This window comes from Elaeis guineensis, chromosome 13 (assembly GCF_000442705.2).
Source record: "Elaeis guineensis isolate ETL-2024a chromosome 13, EG11, whole genome shotgun sequence".
NCBI classification, from domain to species: domain Eukaryota; kingdom Viridiplantae; phylum Streptophyta; class Magnoliopsida; order Arecales; family Arecaceae; genus Elaeis; species Elaeis guineensis.
In genome coordinates, this window is record NC_026005.2 from 19141266 (window position 1) to 19164111 (window position 22846).

Below are 22846 nucleotides of genomic sequence, written 5' to 3' on the forward strand. Positions count from 1 at the left end.
TTAAACTTGTAACTGCATCTAGTTAAATTAATGAGTTTAGTGAAACTATTAATCTCATATAAAAAGTCAGAATTATCCTTGAGTGGGAAGGAGGGCACAAAAATATATATATTTTTAATCTCTTTTGACGTATGCTACAGCACTTAAGATTATTTTCATCATTTTAAAATTTTTTCTGGTATATCATTTAAGGCTAATAAACCTAAGAGGGTATGTTTTTTAGATTATTGAATGCAAGTATAATTCATCCCGAATATCAAGAGGATTCTATAATTAATTTAAAAAATAAAAAATATTTTCTTTTAGAAAAAATAACTATGACAGATTGGACCCATCACATTGTACCAGTTGTGCTAAAATAAGGCATCGCCATCGCATTATTGTTACGCATCCAATTCCATGCCAGATTTTCCAATATTCTTCCTCCCTTATTCCTCACCCACATGGCATACAAATCCAAAGTTCTTTTGTTTAATAGATTTGAATCTAATTCCATATAGTGTTATAAGTACCACCAGCTAGGCAATTACACGTACCAAGCGAAAACTACCAGTCTTCCTTCTCGAATCTCAGTGTTCTTTGAGAAAAGAGAGTGATCGGAAAGAATGGCTTCCGCGAAGGCTGAGAGACCTCTCGAAGGCTCCCAGGTTCCCTTGGAAAAAGCCAAGAAGGAGCCTCCCCCCGCCAAAACCAGTGCTGCTGCACCCAAATCTCAGGCTAGAAAGCTGGGCCCAAAAAAGGCCGAGCAGAAGCCTCGGGAGCCCAAGAAGAAGGTAACCATTTTGCTATGACCATAAAATCATAGCTATTCCAAAGCAAGGTGCATGATTATGACATTAAGCAACAACCTTCCATCGTAACAATCACCACCTTTGCAATCTCGACTCATATGATGGCCTTTAAATAACACTTGTTGGTCTTAACTCAAAAGGTCCCAAGACACAACTTATTTGACATAATTAGTTTTCATATTTCTATGACATCATTCTTTATGTCAATAAGATAACGTTACCATCATCTCTAGTCGTGTCTTGCCCGAGCACTTATTTACCTTTATATATGCCAGTATATCCTCACTTCTTAATATGCCTATGATCATTAATTTCAAATTTTTCAAGGAGTTGAAAATTTTGTAGAGAAATAAACAGACCAATTGTCATTATAGTAATTTATTTTTGTGTGTTGGGACAGACTAAAGGTGGCAAATCAGCAGCCAAGAAATAGGAGATGACAGGAAGCAGCAGGACTGCTCAGCATCCCATCCGATCAAAGACTAGCATTTTTATGTGGTTTTAGTTTTTCCTATTTTCCTATATTTTAAATGTATGCCGAATGTTAGGCTGGGCTTTCTGAAATAAAGTCGTGGTATTGCTAGAATGATGATAAGCTAACATTACTACTGTTGTAGCAACACTTCCAATGAAATCCTGCATGATGGGTGCCATATTCTGCCATGCAACTGACAATATTGTAGTAACCATCTATAAAAGTAACAAATAACTGGGAACAACCAGGCATCAGCTCCCTAACTACATATTTGAAACCTACCCGCCCCAAGCACTGGCTTATAAAAATAGCAGTTCACTGGACCTTTTGAGCGACAAGCTATAAATATATCAGTCTTCAAGTTCTCGGTATCAGCATCTGTGCATCCTCCTTGACCTTGAGTCTCTCATTCAGAAGTACAAGTATATACAGCTATGCAAGTACTGAAGCACACTACAAATTACATCCTGTGATGCTCTCAGCCTACATCCTAAATATCCGTAAGATCATGATATCTCTCGTTGTGGTGTAGGAGAAAGAACATCTTTAATTCTATATTGATTGTGAGTCAAGAGAAACTCTAACTTATATGAGATAGGACTTTTTCTTCCCCGTGAAACGTCTTTTGACAAGAAAAACCATAAGACTCCATACCATGATGGCAGAGGCTAAAGTAGACAATATCTCATGCACACGAGAGTGGAGATAAAATCAATAAGATATTCAAAAACTTCATGGAACCTTGAAGGACAATCAAACATGGCCATCAACTTGGGAGGCTGGTGCCTTCCCAAACTAAATCAGGAGTTGTTTGCAGTACTCCAGTTACATATATCAAGTCTTGTATGTCATTCCATCTTAAAGTTCCCACTAATACATGTCACATTCCATTCCCACATGATACAGTAACAAAAACAAATAATTTTTACTCTTTTGATCTGATTCCATGCAGCACGTGACTTTGGTACAAGTACCATAACTCGGGCAATCCCTGCTACTAAGCAAACACTACTACTCTTTATTTCAGACTCCGTATGATGCTTGAGTTGGGAGACAGGAGTGATGAGGAGATCTTTTGTCATGTAGGCTGAGAGGTCAGTTGACTCTCAGATGCCAGAAGGGCAAGCCAAGAAAAAGCCTGCTAAAGCCAGCAATGACATCAGCAATTCTCAGGCCCTGAGGTCGGCCATTGAAAAGGCTGAGCTGAAACCTCTGGGAACCTAAGGAGAGAGCACATATCCTCTTTGTGCTCTTGAATGGGCCATGGCAGAAGCCTGACAGCTAGTTACTCATTAGGAATCCTAGGATAAATATAGTAGCCTTCCAAAATCAACCAAGAAATATTTCCCTTGCAAGACCTGCCTAGGGGTACAAAGTGTCCAATGGCCATTTCACAACCTTACATATTTTTGTCTGTCCTGTTACTACCTAATGTTTCAAAACCATAATAAGCAGTGGTGTAGGATTTCTATAAAACAGATAAAGATTTAAAAAGATGATCTACATATTATATAACTATGAGAGAGTGCAAAAAATATAAAACAAAGTATCAACATCATCTTTAAAATACACATGACTAATAATAGGACTACTTAAATCATGAAAATGATAAGAGTATCTATCATCGCTAAAACTGTACCATATAATTCTGGGAAAAAAAGAGATTGCATAATATCATGACAGTTTTAATACATGTAAGCACTTTTGCTTGAATACCTCTCATTAATTTTATACATTTCTAAGCATCAGGTATTCATGCAAAAAACTAACAAATTAAAATAATTTATTTATTTATAAACTCTGTCAATATGCTTCCAAATAGGCTGAAGATGACACAACCCAGCAGAAGGTTAGTGTGGACAATGAAAAGCAGCAGAGCATCTAGCATCAAATTATGTCAAGATCAGTATCTTTTCTTTTTCTCAAATAAATATATCAATATCCAGTTTGTATCCTAAAGTTTATAATACGGGTTTGGTGCATGGTGGATGTTAGACTGGTCCTTTTGAAATTAAGCTGCACTATGATTGTAATAACGATGAACTCGCACCAGCGTATGGCAAAAGAAAACCCATCTAGTATATCTCGATGATAGTTCTTCCCTCCTTGCCATCCAACCAAAGGGCTGGACCAGAAGGGGTCCAGATGGATGGAGTGTTTGAGTTTATTTTTCCCCCCTCTTTTAAAAACAACAAACATGCCATTAGATCACCAAGTCACTAAAAAAAAGACAAGTAGAGAGTTTCTTTTTTATATATATAATGATAATAATAATAATTATTATTTTTGAAAGTGGACAGCTGGAGAGTGTAACATGACTAAATGTGTTTTTGGCCATGGCCTATACGTCATACATTGCACATCATCATAAAAATGGATCATTTTCAGAATCCAATAGAGAAATTCTAAAGCATCCCAAGTCCCACTGTACAGATCACAAGAAAACATACATCTATGAAGCAATCCTTTCATTGCTTCACCAGGAACACTACAACTGTATTTATAAGCTAGAAGTGGTTTAACTCTTCGAATGGCCAACAAAGGTTTGTCACACTACTAGATACATACACATAAATGATGACATAAGTCAAATCTTAGATGCTTTAATTCAAGCTAAAGAGGCAGATTTGAGCAAAAAAAGGATTACAAGCACTAAAATGGCACCTATGAATTAGATAGAAATTTACCTAACCAACTCAGATGCCATAACAAAGTTATCTACACAAGGTATTTCACACTGACCTGCAGTGGCTAGATTTGACATACTAAGTTTCCATTGATGCTGGCACAGAATGGTAAGCAAAGAATTGTAACCTTATTACCTATATGTAAGTTGAGACACCTGACTCTCCAAAATGCGGTCAATCTCTTACCTACGAGTTCATGCACCACTTCTCATTATAAATCAAAGTGTTAAGTATAATGTTGAACGTTGATTCATTTTTGTGATTGGGCTCTTGCACTGTCTCAATTTTATCATGACAACAACCTTCTTTTCGTGCCTTTGAAAAGCTGAAAGTACCAAAGAAAGGACAATAACAGTTCATGAACATAAGCTGCATCTTCAATTTATCATCATTATCCATTTCATTTTCAGTACTAATAAAAAACAAATGTAATGTTGAAACATCAGAAAGTTCTTATCAACATAGTGAAACATTTCAATAAAATAATGCCGACTTTTTTCTACTAACATCAACTTCTACAAATCAAGCGCTTCCAAACCAGTTTAGTGAGAAAAGTAGGAAAGGTTTTGATTTTTCAACAAATTTTCAGCTTTCCCAACAAACTAATTAGTCTCCATATATTTTACAACTTGCAAAAAGAATATATAAATTTATGATAAATATGCCCCCCTCCCCCCCCCCTTTGGGTCTGTGCAGAAACTTGTACAGCAGCCATTGGCCACACTCACAGGACATATATTCTGCTAGACCTGACTTTAAAAAAGATGGATTTGCAATCATGGGGTCTTGGAGTTGAGAAACTGACAGTGAAAAAAAATCCTCATTTTTTCTCTTTGAGCATCCATCAGGCTAATTGAATACCTATTGAAGGGTGCAAGTGCCACATTTTAATAAACAAAGGGATTGCATCACCTAGTCGCTGGTAATTTGCCCTACCCACCCAACAAAACATACAGCAAATGCGCCATCTAGACTCAATCTTTAAGTTTTGTAGTCACCTTATACACATATACCCTAATTGACATGACAACTAAAAAAATTAACTAAGGAGTTTAAGGATAAGCCACAGATACATGAATTGACAACCCTGAAGGTTGAGTTCCTTTCCTTGCCACTAGATGAAAGAACTGATCGACCTATGTTGTTTCTCAAAAGAAGGAAATCTATAAGGGAGTCAACAGGTCTGAAACATGTATCCTTGTCAATCAAATCCAGTGGTTCGATGTCTGTAGTGTTCTATGTGCAGCACACGCTGTCCACAAGATTCAAAAATAGGGGGCTGCGATCCTACAGTCCTACACCCTCTATAAAATACTCATACGCAAGTATCAAAATGTAGTTTGCCAGGCCCATGAAGTCATGGGCTGGCATGGTTCAGTATTATATTGCACCATGTCATGTCATGCAAATGCTAATTACATGCCACGTCGTATAGCAACTGCATTTGGAAGCAGAATAAGGAGGAACAAATGCCTCTCAGCCCACTCATTCCACCTGTTTTTAGCCAAATCGTCATTTGAGCACAAGAAATAAATAACTTTTTCAGAAGGGCAGAACATAAATTTCAAAAAAAAATGGTATAGTACAAATGCTTTGTTTTTTCTCCTCCTAACACATTTACCCCACTTAACCAAAGAATTACTCACTTCAATGAAAAGGTGGAATAATTGATCCCTCCCTTTTCCCCCTTAACTCACTTAAAAAGGGCGGCTCAATGCACAAGGCTCTCGCTGTTGCAGGATCTAGGGAGGGTTAGATGTACACAACCTTACCCCCATATTTAGAGAGGTTATTTCTGTGTTCCAAACTCGTGACCACCACGTCATAATGGAGCGACCTTACCATCGCACCAAGGCTCACCCTCTCCCTTTAACTTAACCCAATTATTCTTGATATTTTATTTCGCTACCACATGTAGCAAAAATGGGTCCATGCCGGTATATGTTGACCCATGCCTCTATGTACCAAATAGTCAATTCAAGTATAGCTGGCAACACCCAATTCAACCCAACTCTCTATAGAAATTGCTGGAAACAATTGAAAATTATTCATAAGCAAGAATATCCCCACAATGGCAAGAGCACAAAATGGAGATTATGTACAAAAAAATAACTGCACGAAATGTGCATGTCAAGATGTTACTAAATGGTACTATACTTCTCCAAGGGATGTGTCCCGACTTGAAAAGATCCGGGTACCTAAGACTTGTACCTGTGAAGAAGATATCCATCCAAAAGTGGAGTTGGCCGTCAAATGCAATTGATCCAAGGTAAAGTTAAACCCACTAAGTAAAAAAGAAATGCTTTTAGGAGCACCATCATAACAACAAATGGATTGATAAATGAAAAAAATATATAAAAATTCAATTTAATGCCGCTTTCATGGAAAGGGTGAATTTGACATATGCATTTTCATGAGTCCTCCATATGATTTCTTGGACTACTTTATCCCTCCACCCTATCTAGTCCAGTGATGGTAAACCTTAGGTATCATAAGTAGGCATGTGGCAAAAAAAAAAAAAATCGACAAATCCACGTATCCCAAGAATAGCAATCGAATAACTTTCTAACCCTATTTTCACATGGACTCCACTATTTTATTGTTATTTATCCTCTTGATCCCATATCGAGCGAGACATGGGTGAGTCCATGGAAAGGTGAATGAGGAAATACTATTCTGAGTAGCAACGCCCACTGACCCCGAGAAAAATTCCATGATTATTTTGTGCTCGGAATAAACTCAAAGATCCCAACATTGGTCTGGGAGAGATAAATGTCTTAGATGGATCCGTATGACTGAAGCAAGTGCTCAATGATGCTGGCTAGGTGACGTGCAAGTTGCGGCTCTGGGATCAATAATTTTCTTTATCGAGATTGATGATGTCACCACATCAGCATAGAGTTAGGCGGTTAAAAACTATTCATGGGCAGATTCATGTGATCGGGCCATTGGTTTGCTCACCCATTTCTTTCTAGGTGGGCTCCCATAGTCAAGAGACAAAAAAGACAATGACGCATTAGAAAGGAAGAGATAATGAGCTTGGCTGGTCCTCCCTCTCATTCTAAAAAGCACCCACTATTCCACACTCTCTCATTCTAAAAACCTTCCAATTCTACCAAAAATCACCCTTGTGACAATTAGTGACCTTGATTCCGAAGCATTTTGTGTTAAATTGCTCCATAGGAACAATTAAAATTAAAATCCCATGTCCCAAGAATATATCTGAGGCCCCTCTTCTTCTCTCTTGTTCAGCTCCCTTCCTCTCCTTGGCAATTAGAAATCATGGCATGAGTCGATTGAAACCATCCAATTGGTCCCCTCCCACCTGCACCAACATGCAATGCCCTTGCCACCAGTGAGGCCAAATGGCATCACCCACCTACTTTCCTTCGTCCTCCAGTCCCTTGGCATGGCGGTCTTCCTCACCCTCTTCTTTCTCTTCGCCAACATTGCTGCCTTCTTACTCTACCTTTACATTTTTGGCCATGCCCTCCCACCACCACCACTGCCTCCACTCCCAAAACCACCACCGAATTGATTCCACCCTCTCCATTGAAGAGCCTTCCGACCTCTCTCTCATGGACTTGAGGGAGCTCCCATCTTCAAATACTGCGATGGTGGCTTAAGCCTTGCTGTTGTGATTGTTGGACCATACCATGTGCATGGAGGGGGTGAGGATGGTGTTCCAGAGTAGAGCTAACACACCATTGGAGGGCGTCGGTAAGCAGAAAAGCCATCGCAGTTGTATCAGCCTTGATTCAATTGTCACTTCTTGATCTCAATGCAAATTAGGCAATGCCACTATGGAGAGCCATTGGCAAGGACCAACAAGCAGTTGAAGTAGGCGATAAGGATGGAGATAAGGTTGATCGAACAATTCTCCATACTAATATTGGTCTTCAAGCCACAATACCCCAGTCGGAGGCTTTAATGCTGTCACGAGCATGGTGGTGGAGCCACTGAACCTTGTTGATCCATTGGAAGGCGGTGATGTCACTATTCAAGTAGGTGATCTCACTTGCTAGTGAAGATCTTGTGGTAGCTCAAGGAAAAAACTGATAATAAATAATTAGGTCCATTGAATAATATCTACAAGAGATAATAAAACAACAATAAGGTCCACTCTATGGTACCAATAAATAATAGGGTTCATCCTAGGGCAACAACGTTGGATGATGTGCCTAGCATTATTCTTGGGTCAGTGGATTTGTTGATACTTGTTTTGTGTCACACACTTAATGATACCTTAATGTTTGCACCGCTGAACCAAATAGGGTTGAGGGGCAAAATAGTCTATGAAATGGTATGGAGGACAATTAAAAATGTGTTTGTCGAATTAACTTCTTTCATGAAAGTGACAATAAAGATGAATTTCTATATACCTTTTTTCATTGACAAATTTATCAAAGCTTTTCGGTCATTTTTTTCCCTCAAGATGGGGTAAAGCTATCTTTGATGCCACAACCTTAAGGCTGCAAATTTTCTAGTGATTAAGCCAAACTAGTGACTACATAATTGTCAATATTTATATGGTGGTACAATGTACCGATTCAGACTAGGCAATCCATCCTGTACCGGTACCAAACTATTACATAGTAGGGAGGGCATAACGAGTATCAGTACACTGAACCAACCCCATACTGTGTGTACAGAAATTATACCAAGATGGTAACAATATGGGGTCCAATCCCAAGATTGTGAACTTTGATTCATGATGTGAATACATAACTTTAGCCACTCTTTATTTATGAAAATTAGAATCTGATTTGATGCCTTAAATCCAAAATCCTACTTTTAAATAAATGACTGCACATATTCATGCTGCATTTTGTCAAATATCTTCAAGATAAATCAAGAAAACAAATGTTCCTAAACTAGTACTGGAAAGTAGCAGGAGGTGAACATCACCTTGAGAATGGTGCTAAAGTGTTCAGAAGGGACTTATTTTACTAGCCAACTGTAACATGCACTCGGGAACAAGGCGTCGTGCTGCAGGTGCTGCACCATCATTGGCAAGTGCAGCTGCATCATCAGCATGGACAACTGCAATTATATCTTCAAGAAGTTCATCTTTACCACCTCTAAAAGGATCCTATAGAAGTCAGTTATATAATGTACAAGTCAGAAGAGCATTATAGCAAATTTAAAGAGTAAAATGGCTAATTATATTTCAAATCATCCAAAGATACAAAGTGGTGAAAAGATAATTCAATACATGCAATACATGGTTCATTTATTAGGATATTATAAACAACAATAAAGAACTTTCATGAACAATCTAGAATGAATCCTGAAAGCATAACCATTTTTAAATGGGCAATTTGCAAAATGCAATGTTATATGAAAGCTAATTAAGGATCCAAGATACTGTTTGATCACAACATCAAATGGTTAAATGTTGTAAATAATCTTTTAACTTTAATCATAAAATGAAACTCTTATGCAAGAGAGAGCACTATGGGGGTAAATAATAACTAGCATACATAGAGTTTTATGGGGCTAAATAATAACTAGTAGTTATTATTTAATACTTCAAGTTCATTATATGAAGCAAATATAAGTAGTAATCTAATTTCCATAAAAACAATCACTGTATATTATAACAACTTAGCGCATAATGTGAAAAATCAAATATGGTGAATCCACTCAAGGATTTAAGTATCAGAGAGCATTGGTCCATGTCAACCATACCATAACAGCAAGGAACTAATACTGGTACACCCCTTGGTATTTTTGTGTGGAAATATGGTACATCACCTCATGTTTGCTCTACCAGCACCAAGAAGCATACCACCTCATTTTTGCTCTACCAGCACCAAGAAGCATACCATGAGTTAATGCAGTACCCTTAAAAATAAGATATTGTTACAGGTAAAATTGCTGGTATTTCAACCCTTGGATCCACTTATAGTCTCAAGTAAGAACCTAGAATTGTTGATGAATATAGATTACCATCATCTTCTTTTCAATTTAGAAAATCCACAGGTTCTATATATATCAATTTCTTCTAAGCATATTAATAGATCTAGTTTTACAATTTGAATCAGTTCAAAACACAAATGGTTTTAAGGTATAATAAAAAGAATGTGGCATAATATTTTTTCTGTTGGAAAATGGCTTGGACTAGTAGCACCAAGGCATACATTTTCTTCATGACACAAACCAAGTTTTGACACTATAGGACTCCAATTTTTAAGCAGCTCAGATATGATCTTTTGCTTGGGGGCTAAGAAAAGCGTGATAAACAAAATATTGCCATTTTGTTCAAATACACACAACATATTAGCAAACGTGGATTTATATAGAGAAATAATTGTTTAAGAAAGTTGTTTACCATCAGATATATAGTGACATGAATGAAGGCATATATTAAGATAGACATCAATGTTATAACTACCAATTTTGGAAATAAATATCCTGGGTGTTCAGTAATTGCGAAGATAATGCAATCTTAATTGCACTGATCAGATTTAACAGAATTGCGGAAACAAAAAATGGATACATTGCTCAAAAAATTGACTTCATTTTTAAACTATTATTTGAATTGAAGCATTCATCTTGTGTTTCAGTGCGAAACCACAGCCAGCAAATTTAAACAAAAACTAAAGAGCCATATCAAAAATGTTGAAATTTTCATTCAGTACAAAGTCCAAATGTTCTCAGAATCCTGACTGGATTTCTTCAAAAGAAATTCAACCCCAGAGGGGAAGAAAAGAAAATTTACTGCTTGAACCTTCTGAAATTATCGGGCAATTCATCTTTACCTGAAGAAATAAATCTGTATGAGTTTTCCCTTCATACAAGACTAACTCAGCTTGAGCACCAGCATTCTGGAGGGCATCGGCGAAAGTTTTACTGCAAAAAGAGTATATCAGTGACTGGTAACAGTCAACAAGAAGTATTAAAATAACCAACCACCTAGGAATCTGCACAATACATGCAACGAAACAGAAAATTATTACTCCATGGAAAATCTGCTGCCATACCCCCCCCCTCCTCTCCTACTGCTTATAATTGTAAGCATAACAAAACAAATGTAAGATCTCTATTAAAAGGGACTGAGAAAGATATCTAATGCCAATGTGCAGAAGATCTGGTCCTTAGCAGTAAATCACTTCTTGTTAGCATTTGCAGATGTTCTTAAAAATATTTTCACAATTTTAGGTGTATCATATACTTGGCAGAGCAAATTAACTGTCCAAGTGTAATGAAATAAAGAAAATTTTAGGTGTATCATATACTTTGCAGAGCAAATTAACGGTCCAAGTGTAATGAAATAAAGATAAGAATGGATTTTATACAATAAAAGGAATCCTGAATATTATGATGAAGAAAGCCTGAATTTTAGGAAGACACGACAGAACAGAATGCATATTAACATATAGCTTTCATAAAGATAATTGCTTAGCATCATTCTCTAAATTTGATACTATGAAGTCATATACCAAGAAGGCATTGTTTGCTTCATTTCCTTACTATTCCACTAGACCAACCTGGCATCTGATGGTATTGAATAATCACTTGTTCCATGGAAAAGAATAACTCGAGGCAGTAAAGAAACTGCATGCCTAACCCTTGAGCCCTGCACCATAGCTTCAGGAGAAAAACGTTGCAATGATTGCTCTCCCTCCATTATGCTGAAGTAGAACATCTTTCTCAGTTATCAGAAAATTATTACTAATATAGAAGTGACTTGAAGAGGTGAAAAGGCATTTATTTAAACAAGAATCACAAATGACCAGAAATACACAAACTAGCAAAAAGAGAACAAGTTCAGTACCTGAGGAAAATGGAGCGGTAGAGCCCACGTCTGTGGAAGTGATCAACCAAGTTAAGCATATTGTACCTGTTTAGAAGAGTTTCTGATTTAAGCCTTTACTGTGGAAGGCGACCATAGCTTGAAGTCTCTTTATAGATGGATTTCTCAGGTAATAATGGCTATGTTATGAACCAAGACCAGAATAATCAAATTTACATTTAAAAACAGGAAGCATGCATCTCCTCGCATCTCATCAAGGGACAAAGCTTTGGAACTCAATGAATTATTTGTAAGTATGTTCAACTCTTCAAGGTTAACGTTCATCAACTGATCACATGTTCTTACAACATCCATGATATTCAAGTATAATTTTTGGGCAATTTATCTGATTCAAGGGTTATGTTTCTACAGTCATGTGTACATATGATCTAAATAAATACCAGTAAGCTATAATTCTGCATATCTTATCCACAGGGACTTTTCTTTGCATAGTGCTCTCAATGTAAGCTTTCATACTTTTGCCTGTGTATATATAATGATTGAGGAAAGCATTCATGGATTTGGTGCCATATTTCATCTAACAAACTGTGGGCCTATCGTGCCTTAAAAAAAAAAAGGGAAAAAAGAAGGCCACAGAGGTATTGCTTATCACTGTATAAACCTAATGGGTTAAAATATCTTCAGACAACAACATAGAAAAGAACAAATTAAAGAAGTAGAGAGCCAGATTCATGAATCCTTAAGTTTTAATAGCCAGCTACTACTCACAAACAAAACTATATTCACCCTAGTGCAAGGAGCGAACCTACTTGGCACATTCCTCTCAAATGTGGTCACTACATTTTGATAGCTGGGCGCATCAGGTTTGGGCTGACAGACATCCATCAGTAGCTCTAGCAAAATATCGCAGCCTGACTATTGCTGAAAAATGTATATAAAAAAAAAAAGCTGCCGATAGAGTTCGGGGAAGTCCTAAAGTTAGTGAGGAGGCAATTACTATCAATTTATGGGACATTCCAGCTCCTTTCTTTTCTCGGAGAAACTTCATTATCATCACCGTCATATAATATACAACTGACAATTTTATAGAGCATAATTAACTCAGCAGAGTTGAAAGTTGATGAGAAGAAACAGAACACTAACTGAAATTGCGAGCATCACCTTGCACATCAATGCTCAAAAATAGAAAAAACAAAAGGTATATTTCCAAAAATATCATCAAGTCTTAGATGTACAGATTGAATAGAACCAAAATTTACCCGCCAGATATGCCAAAGTATGCTTTTATTTGAGAGACGCTCCATGAAATGCTCTCTCCTTCTCCAGATTCTCCTATTGCCTGATCCAAGAGGGCACACGCAGCAATATGTGCACCCGCTGATTGTCCAATTAGGTAGATCCTATACAAAACAGAATGAAAAGACAGGAAATATCTAAAGAGTAAACTCCTGCCAACAAATCCAAAAAAAATTAGAAAACTTCATCATGCAAGTTGCGTTCCTGAAAACATCGGCCCTTAGAGACCAAAAATTAGAACTTAAACCAGATGGCTATTTGTTTCAAGCATCCATATAAGCAAGTTATTTATAAAAATAACTAAAAATATAAACTGGATGATCCAGTTAACCATGAGCTGCAAAATAAAACAAAAGGCCAGCACAATAGTCTGGAAAATATGCTCAACTTTAAGGCAGGTGAACCTTATAGTGGCACGAATTTCTGACAGGCCAACAATCAGCCATTTTGCTAGACCATTTGTTAAACTGTAAAAATAGTCTAAAATGAACCCATAACTAATATCTTTTTTTATTCTCATTACTTTTTGTGGTGGGTGGGTGTGTGGGAGCAGGGGGGCTGGTATCTTTACCACATGTAACGAGGCAGCTTTAGAGGCCAGCCTTTGAGGCCTGAAAGCATCCATGTTTTTTTTTTTTTTTACAAAAAAAATCTGCATCCGCATTGAGAGGAAATAAAAAAACATATTTATTTCATTTAGCATATCTCCATGCATATATAGAATCATATCTTTTTCCTCTAATGTGCATTTACTGAAAAAAGTTGTTAGATCTTGAGCATGGCCTCTTGCCTGAGTTGTCCGTCCAAGACTTCTATCAAAACAAAAACTTTCAACTTTCCTTCTTTAATTAGAATTTTGACCAGTCCAAACCCCTTCCAATTAAAGCTAATCCTCTGCAATTAGAAGCCCATGAGTCAAACATTTCCAAGACAAATCCTTCAAAAATATCATATAAATATGTCTCTAAAACAGGAATATGTTTATCAAATTTTCAATGTGTAATCTTGATGATGGGATCATAGCCATCCATCAAATATTCAGATGATTTTCCTCTTGCATGAATCACATGCAATGCACATGCTAAGATCTTTATTGGTCTAATGTGGTCTAGATGCCATCCTAAATATCCTCCCACTTACATAGTGCTAATCTACACCCCCATTCATTTATCATTGTTATTGTTCATGAATATAAATTGTGTGATTGTTGGAAATGCCATAGATTCAGAACGAAACTTTTTGTATTATAAGTTTAATCCACCACAAAAGAAAATCTTCAATCTATCTTCAGCAAATTTCAAATACCACACAAAAGACTAAATGTAACTCAAGTCTAAGCCACGAGAACTTGTGAACTAAGTAACCATGAGCAAATGCTTTGCAACAAAGCATCGCTAAAAGAAATTAAATGACAGGTCATGTGGCAACAGGTAGCCAAAATCATGGAATGATCAGAAAATTGTAACAAGAAAACTGCAATTAAACAGCCAAGGTTTAAAAGAAAGCTCTCACCAGAAAAAGAATAGAACTAAATTTAGTGAAAACGAACATGAAAAAAAAAAGATGAAGCGATGAATCTTTCATGACTTCAAGCTTAGAGATCCAGCATTCTTAGTAATGGGTACTTTTTGCCACCCGAATGTAAGAGAATATCCCCAGAGATCCAGCAAGCAATTTGTGTATGTCTCTGCAGCTACAAGGGAGACATAATATTATGAATGGTGACCCACTCACTTACTGGCAAGCGGCAGCACTTACATGAAGAAAAAGGACAAATGGTAGCACACTAGCACTAGCACCCATCTGCTTGCACCTTGTACATGAAATAGAATTTGACTGCCTAGACTTAAAGCAACATCAAGATCAATGAAGCAACTCCTTTGGGCTTGATTTTTGCCTAGAAAACTAAACCAGTGGACTTGGCTTGTTCTCTTGGCTACTATCGCTTGGTCATAATTCAGGCCACACATAAAACAGCCGAATCAGAGGCACAGCTCACATCTGATGAAATAGCTAGACTACTTGGCAGTGGCTTGGCTCAAGGAGCAAGTCTTTGGCTTGATCATAGTTTACAATCATTGAACCCTGGCATAGTTGTTTTAAGGATGGTCTGTTACAGTCAATCTCGCTCAACTAATGGTTGTTAACTTGTTTAACTAAAGTTGCTAAGGCATACGCTAAGATAAAATAGAATATATGCATTGGTACTACTTTGAAATGTCTAGCATTTAAGGTCTCAAGATCTCATGATTTCCAAGGTGAGCTTAAGAACAATAAGGTTTCTTGCTTGGTAGATGCACTTGGATAAACCATGAGCAATGAAGTTTTATGTCAACCTGATGATGCATATTGAGCACCCTTAACCAGTGTCACATCACAATAAACCTTACACAGATCAAGCTAGGAACTACCAACATAACCCAATAGACCAAACCACCAAATTGTTGGATGTCTCAAAGACGTGTCATGCAACTCTAATGCACCATTCAAAGTGCAAAACTGTAATTCAAACACTTCATTATTTTTTTTATAGAATTGTTCTCTAGCCTACGACTGTTCTGGTTGCCCGTTGCTGAGTCCTAAGGCCCACTAACCATGTCTTCCACCAAACTATTTAAATCTTCTAATATTTATATAAACACCCCTAAGGCTACCGTCTACAGTCTGCATTGCACATGGTCAGCCATTCCTTTTCAATAGCAACTGAGATTTACTTATAAGTCATAACCTCTTACAGTCAAAACCAATAGCTGCAAATACAATACATGTGCCTACAGTAGTTTAGAGAATGTCTAAGGATTGGGAATGGATGTGCAAGCCACAAGGCTTACTAAAAGCAAAACTTTTTATGAAGGTATGATCCATCATGTCTTTGTTGAGGTTCACTTGTGAGGTTTAGTCACACATGGAATAATTAGTAGTAGGTAGCTAAAAACTCAATGGCTCAAAATACTAGGTTGAGTAGGTTCTATAACTAACTGGAAGTAGATGAACTGATATAGATGATTGGGCCTAAAACTTAATGAATTAAGCTTTTAGATCAAGTTGTGTTCCAACATACGTATCAAGTCCTTCTGACATTAGGACTCCCCATCTCCCCAACAATATTCAAATGTTCCTTGTAAATCTCACATGGAATAATTAGTAGTAGGTAGCTAAAAACTTAATGGCTCAAAATTCTAGGTTGATTAGGTTCTATAACCAGCCAGAAGTAGATGAATTGATATAGATGATTGAGCCTAAAACTTAATGGCTTAACCTTTTAGATCGGGTTGTGTTCCAACATATGTATCAAGCCCTTCTAACATCAGGACTCCCCATCTCCCCAACAATATTCAAATGCTCTTTGTAAATCTCACATGGAATAATTAGTAGGTAGCTAAAAATTTAATGGCTCAAAATTCTAAGTTGATTAGGTTCTATAACTAACCAGAAGTAGATGAATTGAAATAGATGATTGGGCCTAAAACTTAATGGCTTAAGCTTTTAGATTGAGTTGCGTTCCAACATATGTATCAAGTCCTTCTGACATTAGGACTCCCCATCTCCCCAACAACATTCAAATGTTCTTTGTAAAACACACACACCCCCCCCCGACCTCCACCCTACCCCCCCTAAAAAAAAAAAGAGCTTAGATTCCACAAGAAAAATTGTTATCTGAAGATAAGTTACCACTAGACTAGTACAAAGCACAAAAGATGAATGTGACCAAGGTTCTCAGTTTCGGTACTGGTGGCCGTTCCGGTCAGCCGATGGGACGGTCTGGTACGGTTCCATACTGGATCGGACCGGGGCAAACCGACAAAGGAAGGGACGTTTCGAGGAAGAGAAAAAGAGAGAAAGAGAGGAAAAAAGAGGAGGAGAAAGAGAGGGAGATTTGCTAGAGGGCTTCTGGCTGGCTGCCATGGCCGTCGGGCGGCGTAAGCACCACTTGCGGCTCCGCAGTGTGAAATAAGGGCGATTGCCTTTGTTTCACAAGCTCTTTTTAAAGAAGCTCGATAGCAGTTAAGCCGATAATGGGTTTGCCGACTTCACTGTTTCAAATTTTTTTTAAAAAATTTGAAATAGTGAAGCCGACAAATCGATTGCCGACTTCACTGTTTTTTAATTTTTTAAAAAAAAATCCTAAAAAGTAAAGTCGGTAAACGAAGTGCCAGCTTCACTGTTCTTCTTTCCCTTTAAAAAAAGACCGATGGTTTGCTGGCTTCACGGTTCTTCTTCCCCTTTAAAAAAAGACCGATGTCCATCACTTCCACAACTCCACCCGCATTGCATCCACCGCCCGATCGCCACAGCGGCCACCCAAAGACCTCCGACGGCCTCTCTGCCATCCCATCCTTCCATCTCTGATGGTCTCTCCCCTCTCTCTCTCTTTCTCGCACATTACGGCAGGCCCATCGGCCGAGCCGAGCCACGATGGCTTCCGCCACCCTCTGGCAGCTGCAGAGGACCGCCGCCACTTCCGACGGCCTCTCCCTCTCCTCCTCTCTCTCTCTACCTCTATTTCTCTCTCTTTCTTCCCTGACACCGGCGTGTGCCATTTTTTCCACCGGAACCATCCCGATTCCTCGTCTGTCCGGTTCGGCACGCCTCGAACTGCCCGATTCGGGACGGTTCTGAGAAGCATGCATGTGACTAATTTAGGAAGATAAAGTACTTGGCTATTGTAGCCCTAGCACATCCCCCCCTCCCTCCCTCCTCTTTCTCCTCCCCCTAAACCCACCACCGACTGTTTAGGATTGACAATTATTGCCAGGGAAAGGTCAAGATTTATCCTCTTCCTAGAGGTCAAAATATCAGTGTAGTTACAAAGATATTTTGTGTAGTGTGCATTACACTATAGAGAGGATACCTTATGACCAATAATCAACAAATTAATTTCTATGATGTAGAAGTTCTATTACCGGTTGGGGTCACCTCCATAACTCGCAATATTGTTGCACACAAATGAAATTCCTTGAGAAGCATCTTTTACCATATCACCGATGGTCCCTTGAGGAAAATTTCTACAGAAATATGAGCCAGAAGCATAAACAAATATGAGACAAGTTTTAGACATGAGCATGTTTGCTCATATCTATATGTCTGGAAGTACTGGAACATGGCTGTCTCTGAACATGATACCTGTAATCTATGCATGCCACTATGACACCCCTTTCTGCCAATCGCCGCCCCAAAAGAGCACCCCATGCTTTATAACTGCAAAATCAGTATTCTCAACAAGTGAACAGAAAACAAATCACTAATTTAAAAGCAAAAAGAAAAAGAAACAAATCAATGATTTCTTGCCAGATTCCCCAGTCTTTACTGTGCATACCATCAGTAACTGTACTCACCCAATGATCCAAGCTCCACCGGTTACAAATGCTACAGCTGGTTTCAGACCATCGGTATTTACAGGTAAATACAGATCCAGCCTGCAAAATTAAATTTTTATCCATACCTGATTTTAAATGATAAAGCAAGATATGTGAGCTAGTTTAACGAACCCAAAAGCACTTGCTATAATCATATGCTTAGTAAAATATGCCATGCCTGTTTCTTGGCTGTTCTCCATAAACTACACTTCTGCGAACCTGACTTGAGAAGAAATAATAATACCCAACTGTACTTGAAGAAAAAGATAAATTGGAAGAGAACATGAGATACCATCTTATAAGATAGGCTTTAGACATACAAAAGAACTGGAGTTTTACAACTTCTAAATAAGTCTTCAATAGATAACTAATCTAAATTCAAACGATTAAGCTGGGAAAGAAATGAAGATGATGATTAATGGCTAAAAATCATACTGCTCATACATATCAGAAGCAAACCTCAACACAAACACTCACCCTGGAGAAAACCTGGCATAAGCAGTAATGCGTAACAACCAAGGGCAATAAACTTGGTGATCCATCGGTAGCCTACCCTGGAAAAAAATTAAACCATGAGAAAATATTTGGTACTTTTCACTTACAAAAAAAAGATGTTGAGAAAAAATTCCACAATTTGAACGTTCCACAATATAATGCAGAATATTCAGTTAGTTGAACAAAGATGATCAGGCGTGCAGAAGTTAGAGCTAAGTCCAAACTTTTCATTCCTTCTTATGAGTGAAACTATAGAGAACTCGATATACTTGCAATAACATATCAAAATAAAAATTTGATGGCTAACTGGCAATACAGATTCATGAGTGAAAAGGATGGTCTATAGAAAAAATAGATGATTAGTAACATGAATAATAAAGGAAATACAGAAGGTGAAATGGGTCAGAATGCAAGCAGGACGATAAAAAAGTGACTGTTTTAAGCAAGGTAAAAAGAGCACTTTATTAGCAAGGTAAAAGGAGCAACTCCTAGTAAGATCGCTCTCAGTGCAAGTTCATACTTGCATCCTCATTCCTGGCCCCTTATTTAAGGCAGTAAACTTCATGGCTTGGGTAAGTGATTTCTGGTACATGTAGATCAAGAGGATGAGAGTTAGTCATCCTATTTTCCAGAGGAAATTCCATAATTTGAAAATAAACAGAAAGAGATAATTTTAAACATGTTATACCTCCATTTGATTGTACGTTAGATTGCTCCCTTTTTTTCTTTCTTTTATGGGGTGGTGTGTGTGGGAAGGAGAAAGGAGAATCTCGGTAACGCAGAAACCGAACCTTTTTTTTGAAATGATTATCAGGTTAAAGTTTTCAGCAAAGAATTGCTGAGACAAACTAGAGGTAAAAAAGCTTGTTGATTTCTGGGGTTTGGATGAACAATTGTCACCATGTTTTGATTTTGTTTGGTTCAAATTGCTAAAGACTATCTTATTCTTCAGCCAGTGATGTGTCGTCCATATCAAACAAAACTTATACACGCTAATATGATATTGTTTGCTTGGTATAGTTCTGCTTGGAGATTGAGGGCTGAATGTTGCATTGCAGGTCTCACGTGCAGAGTTTTTCGTTTTTTGTTCCATCACTGCTGTATTAATCATCTAGTTAGAGTTTTGAAAACTTATTTCTTCTATTATCTTTTAAAAAAATAATGATAAATTGTAACTGGAACAGTGCTGATAAATGAGTACCCAAGATAGAAATATTAAAACAAACAAAAAGAAAACAAGAAGACCAAAGAAAATTGAATCAAGTTCTCTTAAAAACACCATAATACAGAACAAGCATTGAGAGGAATAAACATTTCATGGAGCTAAGTATGAAGAAAAGTTAAAAAAGCAGGAAAAAACAAGAAAAGTTGATCCCCTCAGTCAGATGCGTCAAGAAACCAAGGAAAAAGAAAATCTTATCAAAGGAATTGAAAGTGAGTTTTCTTTAACAAAAAAAAAAAAAAAAAAACAATTACCCAACATGGGCATAGAGAAAACTGAAATCTTTTACATAAACAAAGGTGGTTAAAAAGCTTGAAAAATAAAGGGAAAAAAACAGTTACAACTATCAAGAAACTACAAAGATCGTATAATGGTAATAGGGTTTAGATAAAGCATCCCGTAATAGGAAACAGGCATCAAGAAAAACGAAATAATAAAGAAAGCTGAAAAATAACAATAAAGAGATAATGAGCACACCGGAAGTAGAAATATCAAGAATCAAAGACAGGGGAAAAGCGTGAAACCAAAAAAACATGAACCTGATTAGACAAAGAATGTAACATTACAAAACATGCATAAAAGCTTTCACGAGAATTGGGCCTTTAAAGATCACCACAACTGAAAACGGGTAGTGAACGAAAGAGAAAGGCTTTCCCGGCAACAAGATCCAGGTCGATCCAACAAGGACAAAATTGATATACATCCAGAAACCAAAACGAAAGTGAAAGAAAAAGATTCGATCGAAGAAAGAAAACGGAAACTTCTAAAGAAATACAAATAGGGGATCTCAAGAAACGAGAGGTATGCGAAAAAATATTATCTCAATCGAGACACATGAAGATGAAAGATTGGATTAGAAAAAAATTAAGTAGGGAGAACGGAAGGAAAGAGAAGGAAGAGACGAATACCCTAGGTATCGGAGTAGGGTGAAGGCGAGGCGGGTGACGAGGTAGGTCTCGGCGGCGGCACGTTCGACCTCCTGGCGGAAGGAGGGGCGGCGCGAGGCGCTGGAGAGATCAATTGAGGCTCTCCGCCTCCTGCTCCCGCTGCTGCTAGCGGCGGAAGGCACCCGGCGGATGAGCGGCCGCTCGACATTCGCGTCCTCCGCCACCGACACGGACAAGGAGGAGGAGGAGGAGGAGGACGAGAAGGCCGCGGCCGCCAGCGCCAACGCCTTGCCGTCCTCCACCGGCCCTCCCGGCGTCTGTAACGGAGAAACGAAGAGCCTGGACTCCATCTCCATTCTCCGAAGAAGTTGGCAGGTTGCGAGTCCAAAAAGCCCGCGCACCCGGAGCGCTGTGCATCCCGGGAGATGGACGGCCATCACGTAAGGCCGCGCGGTGCATCACACGGTACGCGCTCGTAAATTGTTGTTTCATGACCGTCCATCTTTTGATGGCCCGCGCCGCAAGGGATCCACGTTCCCTCCAAATAAAAATGTTCTGGAATTTGAGTAGGTTTTTTCGCTTTTTTCTTGTCCTACTGATTCGGTTAGCAGTTTTTTTTTTCCCTTCTTTTTCTCATTTTATTTGGTAAATTTTCCTTTGCCCTTGCTTTTCTTACTATAATTCTTGCCGGTCCACCAGCACTATTTTTCTCTTCCATACTGTTTTCAATATCTTGCAATAATTTCGACAATATATAAAACTGATCCAATAAAATGATTCTAAATCTATGGGGTTCGATCACTACGTGTGGATTACATCTCTCAGGACGAGCGCATCGCAGGTCGAAAAGAGGGAGATGAGTGGATGGCACTGCTTATATAAGATCTATTTTAGGGTATCTGTTTTTCTCAACTGTTAGGTATTTTGTTTTTTAATTTTATTAATGCAAGAATAGGTCGGTTTAATAAATTTTGATTTATAAAAAAAATATATATAGAGGAAAGAGGGGGTGTTTTGGGCTCGAGGAGACGGGACCCGAGATACTTATCCAAAAATAAAAAGACCCGGGAGAACATAAAATTAGCGAATATAGGAGCGACACGTGGGGAGACGACTAATTCCTGCATCTTTCATGTCCCGTCATTCCGTTTTGACCGCCTTCGTGCATCGGTGGGGCCCGTCACCATTGTTAACCGTTGGTGACGGAATCCATGCCTACTTACTTTTTGGTCTCCGGACTTTTTAAATTTCTTTTTATCAATTTAATATAAATTTTAATTTTTTTATTAAAATAATGCAAAATTGATAAAACATTATTTCAAATAATATTTTTTTTAAAAAATATTATTTAAAATGATATTTTTCTGATCCAACTCATCACCGGTGTGGAATCCTGCCATCAAAACAAAAAAAAATTGAAATTAAATATATATATATATATATATATATATATATATATATATATATATATATATATATATAAAACTTGGTGGGCTTCTTCTTCGGTGAGCTTCTTCTTCAGACGACCATCGGTCTTTTTTCTCCGATGATCAACCTCCTCGATTCGTGCCGCTAAGCCACCGTCTCTTCTTCCCCCTCTCCCTCTTCTCCCCCCCGACCCCTCTTCCTTCTCTCTCCCTCTTCCTCTCTTCCTCCCCCGGCCGCCTCCTCCCCCCATCCGACAACCCCCTAGCGCCCACCCTGCAAGCTGCCCCCCCTCGGTCGGCTGCCCCTCCTCCCCCCATCCGACACCCTTCCGCCTCCCGTCGACTGCCCCCTTCTCCCCTTATCCGACACCCCCCTGCCTCCCATCGGTTGCCCCGTCCCTCCCCCATCTAACACCCCCTTCTCCCCCCCATCGGCTTCCACCACCCCCT

The 22846-nt window shown here is 38.3% G+C and overlaps 1 protein-coding gene and 1 long non-coding RNA gene across 7 annotated transcripts; one reads left to right on the forward strand and one right to left on the reverse strand.

Annotated features, from left to right (window-relative positions):
* The first annotated feature begins 507 nt into the window (after nucleotides 1-507).
* Nucleotides 508-1377, forward strand: LOC105056324 (uncharacterized). Its single transcript, XR_833826.3, has 2 exons — nucleotides 508-773; nucleotides 1192-1377. It is a non-coding gene; the product is annotated as an uncharacterized lncRNA (long non-coding RNA).
* Nucleotides 1378-2003: 626 nt separating this feature from the next.
* On the reverse strand, nucleotides 2004-21499 carry LOC105056323 (probable isoprenylcysteine alpha-carbonyl methylesterase ICMEL1). 6 transcript variants are annotated; one of them, XM_073247528.1, is made up of 12 exons: nucleotides 20991-21499; nucleotides 18843-18919; nucleotides 18544-18613; nucleotides 18345-18425; nucleotides 18133-18207; nucleotides 17913-18014; nucleotides 12972-13160; nucleotides 11734-11799; nucleotides 11447-11590; nucleotides 10718-10808; nucleotides 8862-9045; nucleotides 2004-2624 (listed from the first exon to the last, which is right to left on the reverse strand). In XM_073247528.1, the coding sequence occupies exons 1-11, from the start codon at nucleotides 21404-21406 to the stop codon at nucleotides 8884-8886; spliced, it is 1473 nt and encodes a 490-aa protein (XP_073103629.1). In that variant the 5' UTR covers nucleotides 21407-21499; the 3' UTR covers nucleotides 2004-2624; nucleotides 8862-8883. The 6 variants fall into 6 exon arrangements, with proteins under 6 accessions (XP_073103629.1, XP_029123750.1, XP_029123748.1 ...); XM_029267917.2 differs by having other exon boundaries at nucleotides 2004-2694; XM_029267915.2 differs by lacking the exon at nucleotides 2004-2624 and adding an exon at nucleotides 2702-4278.
* Between the last annotated feature and the right edge of the window lie 1347 nt (nucleotides 21500-22846).

What these genes read in the sequence shown, in the direction of transcription:
- LOC105056323 (XM_073247528.1), bottom strand. Translation starts at nt 21,406, where the DNA reads ATGGCCGTCCATCTCCCGGGATGCACAGCGCTCCGGGTGCGCGGGCTT. An exon ending in GGTGGAGCTTGGATCATTGG is followed by an intron (nt 18,208 to 18,344) that starts GTGAGTACAGTT and finishes CTGATTTTGCAG; the next exon opens with TTATAAAGCATGGGGTGCTC. An exon ending in TACCGCTCCATTTTCCTCAG is followed by an intron (nt 11,591 to 11,733) that starts GTACTGAACTTG and finishes GTTCTACTTCAG; the next exon opens with CATAATGGAGGGAGAGCAAT.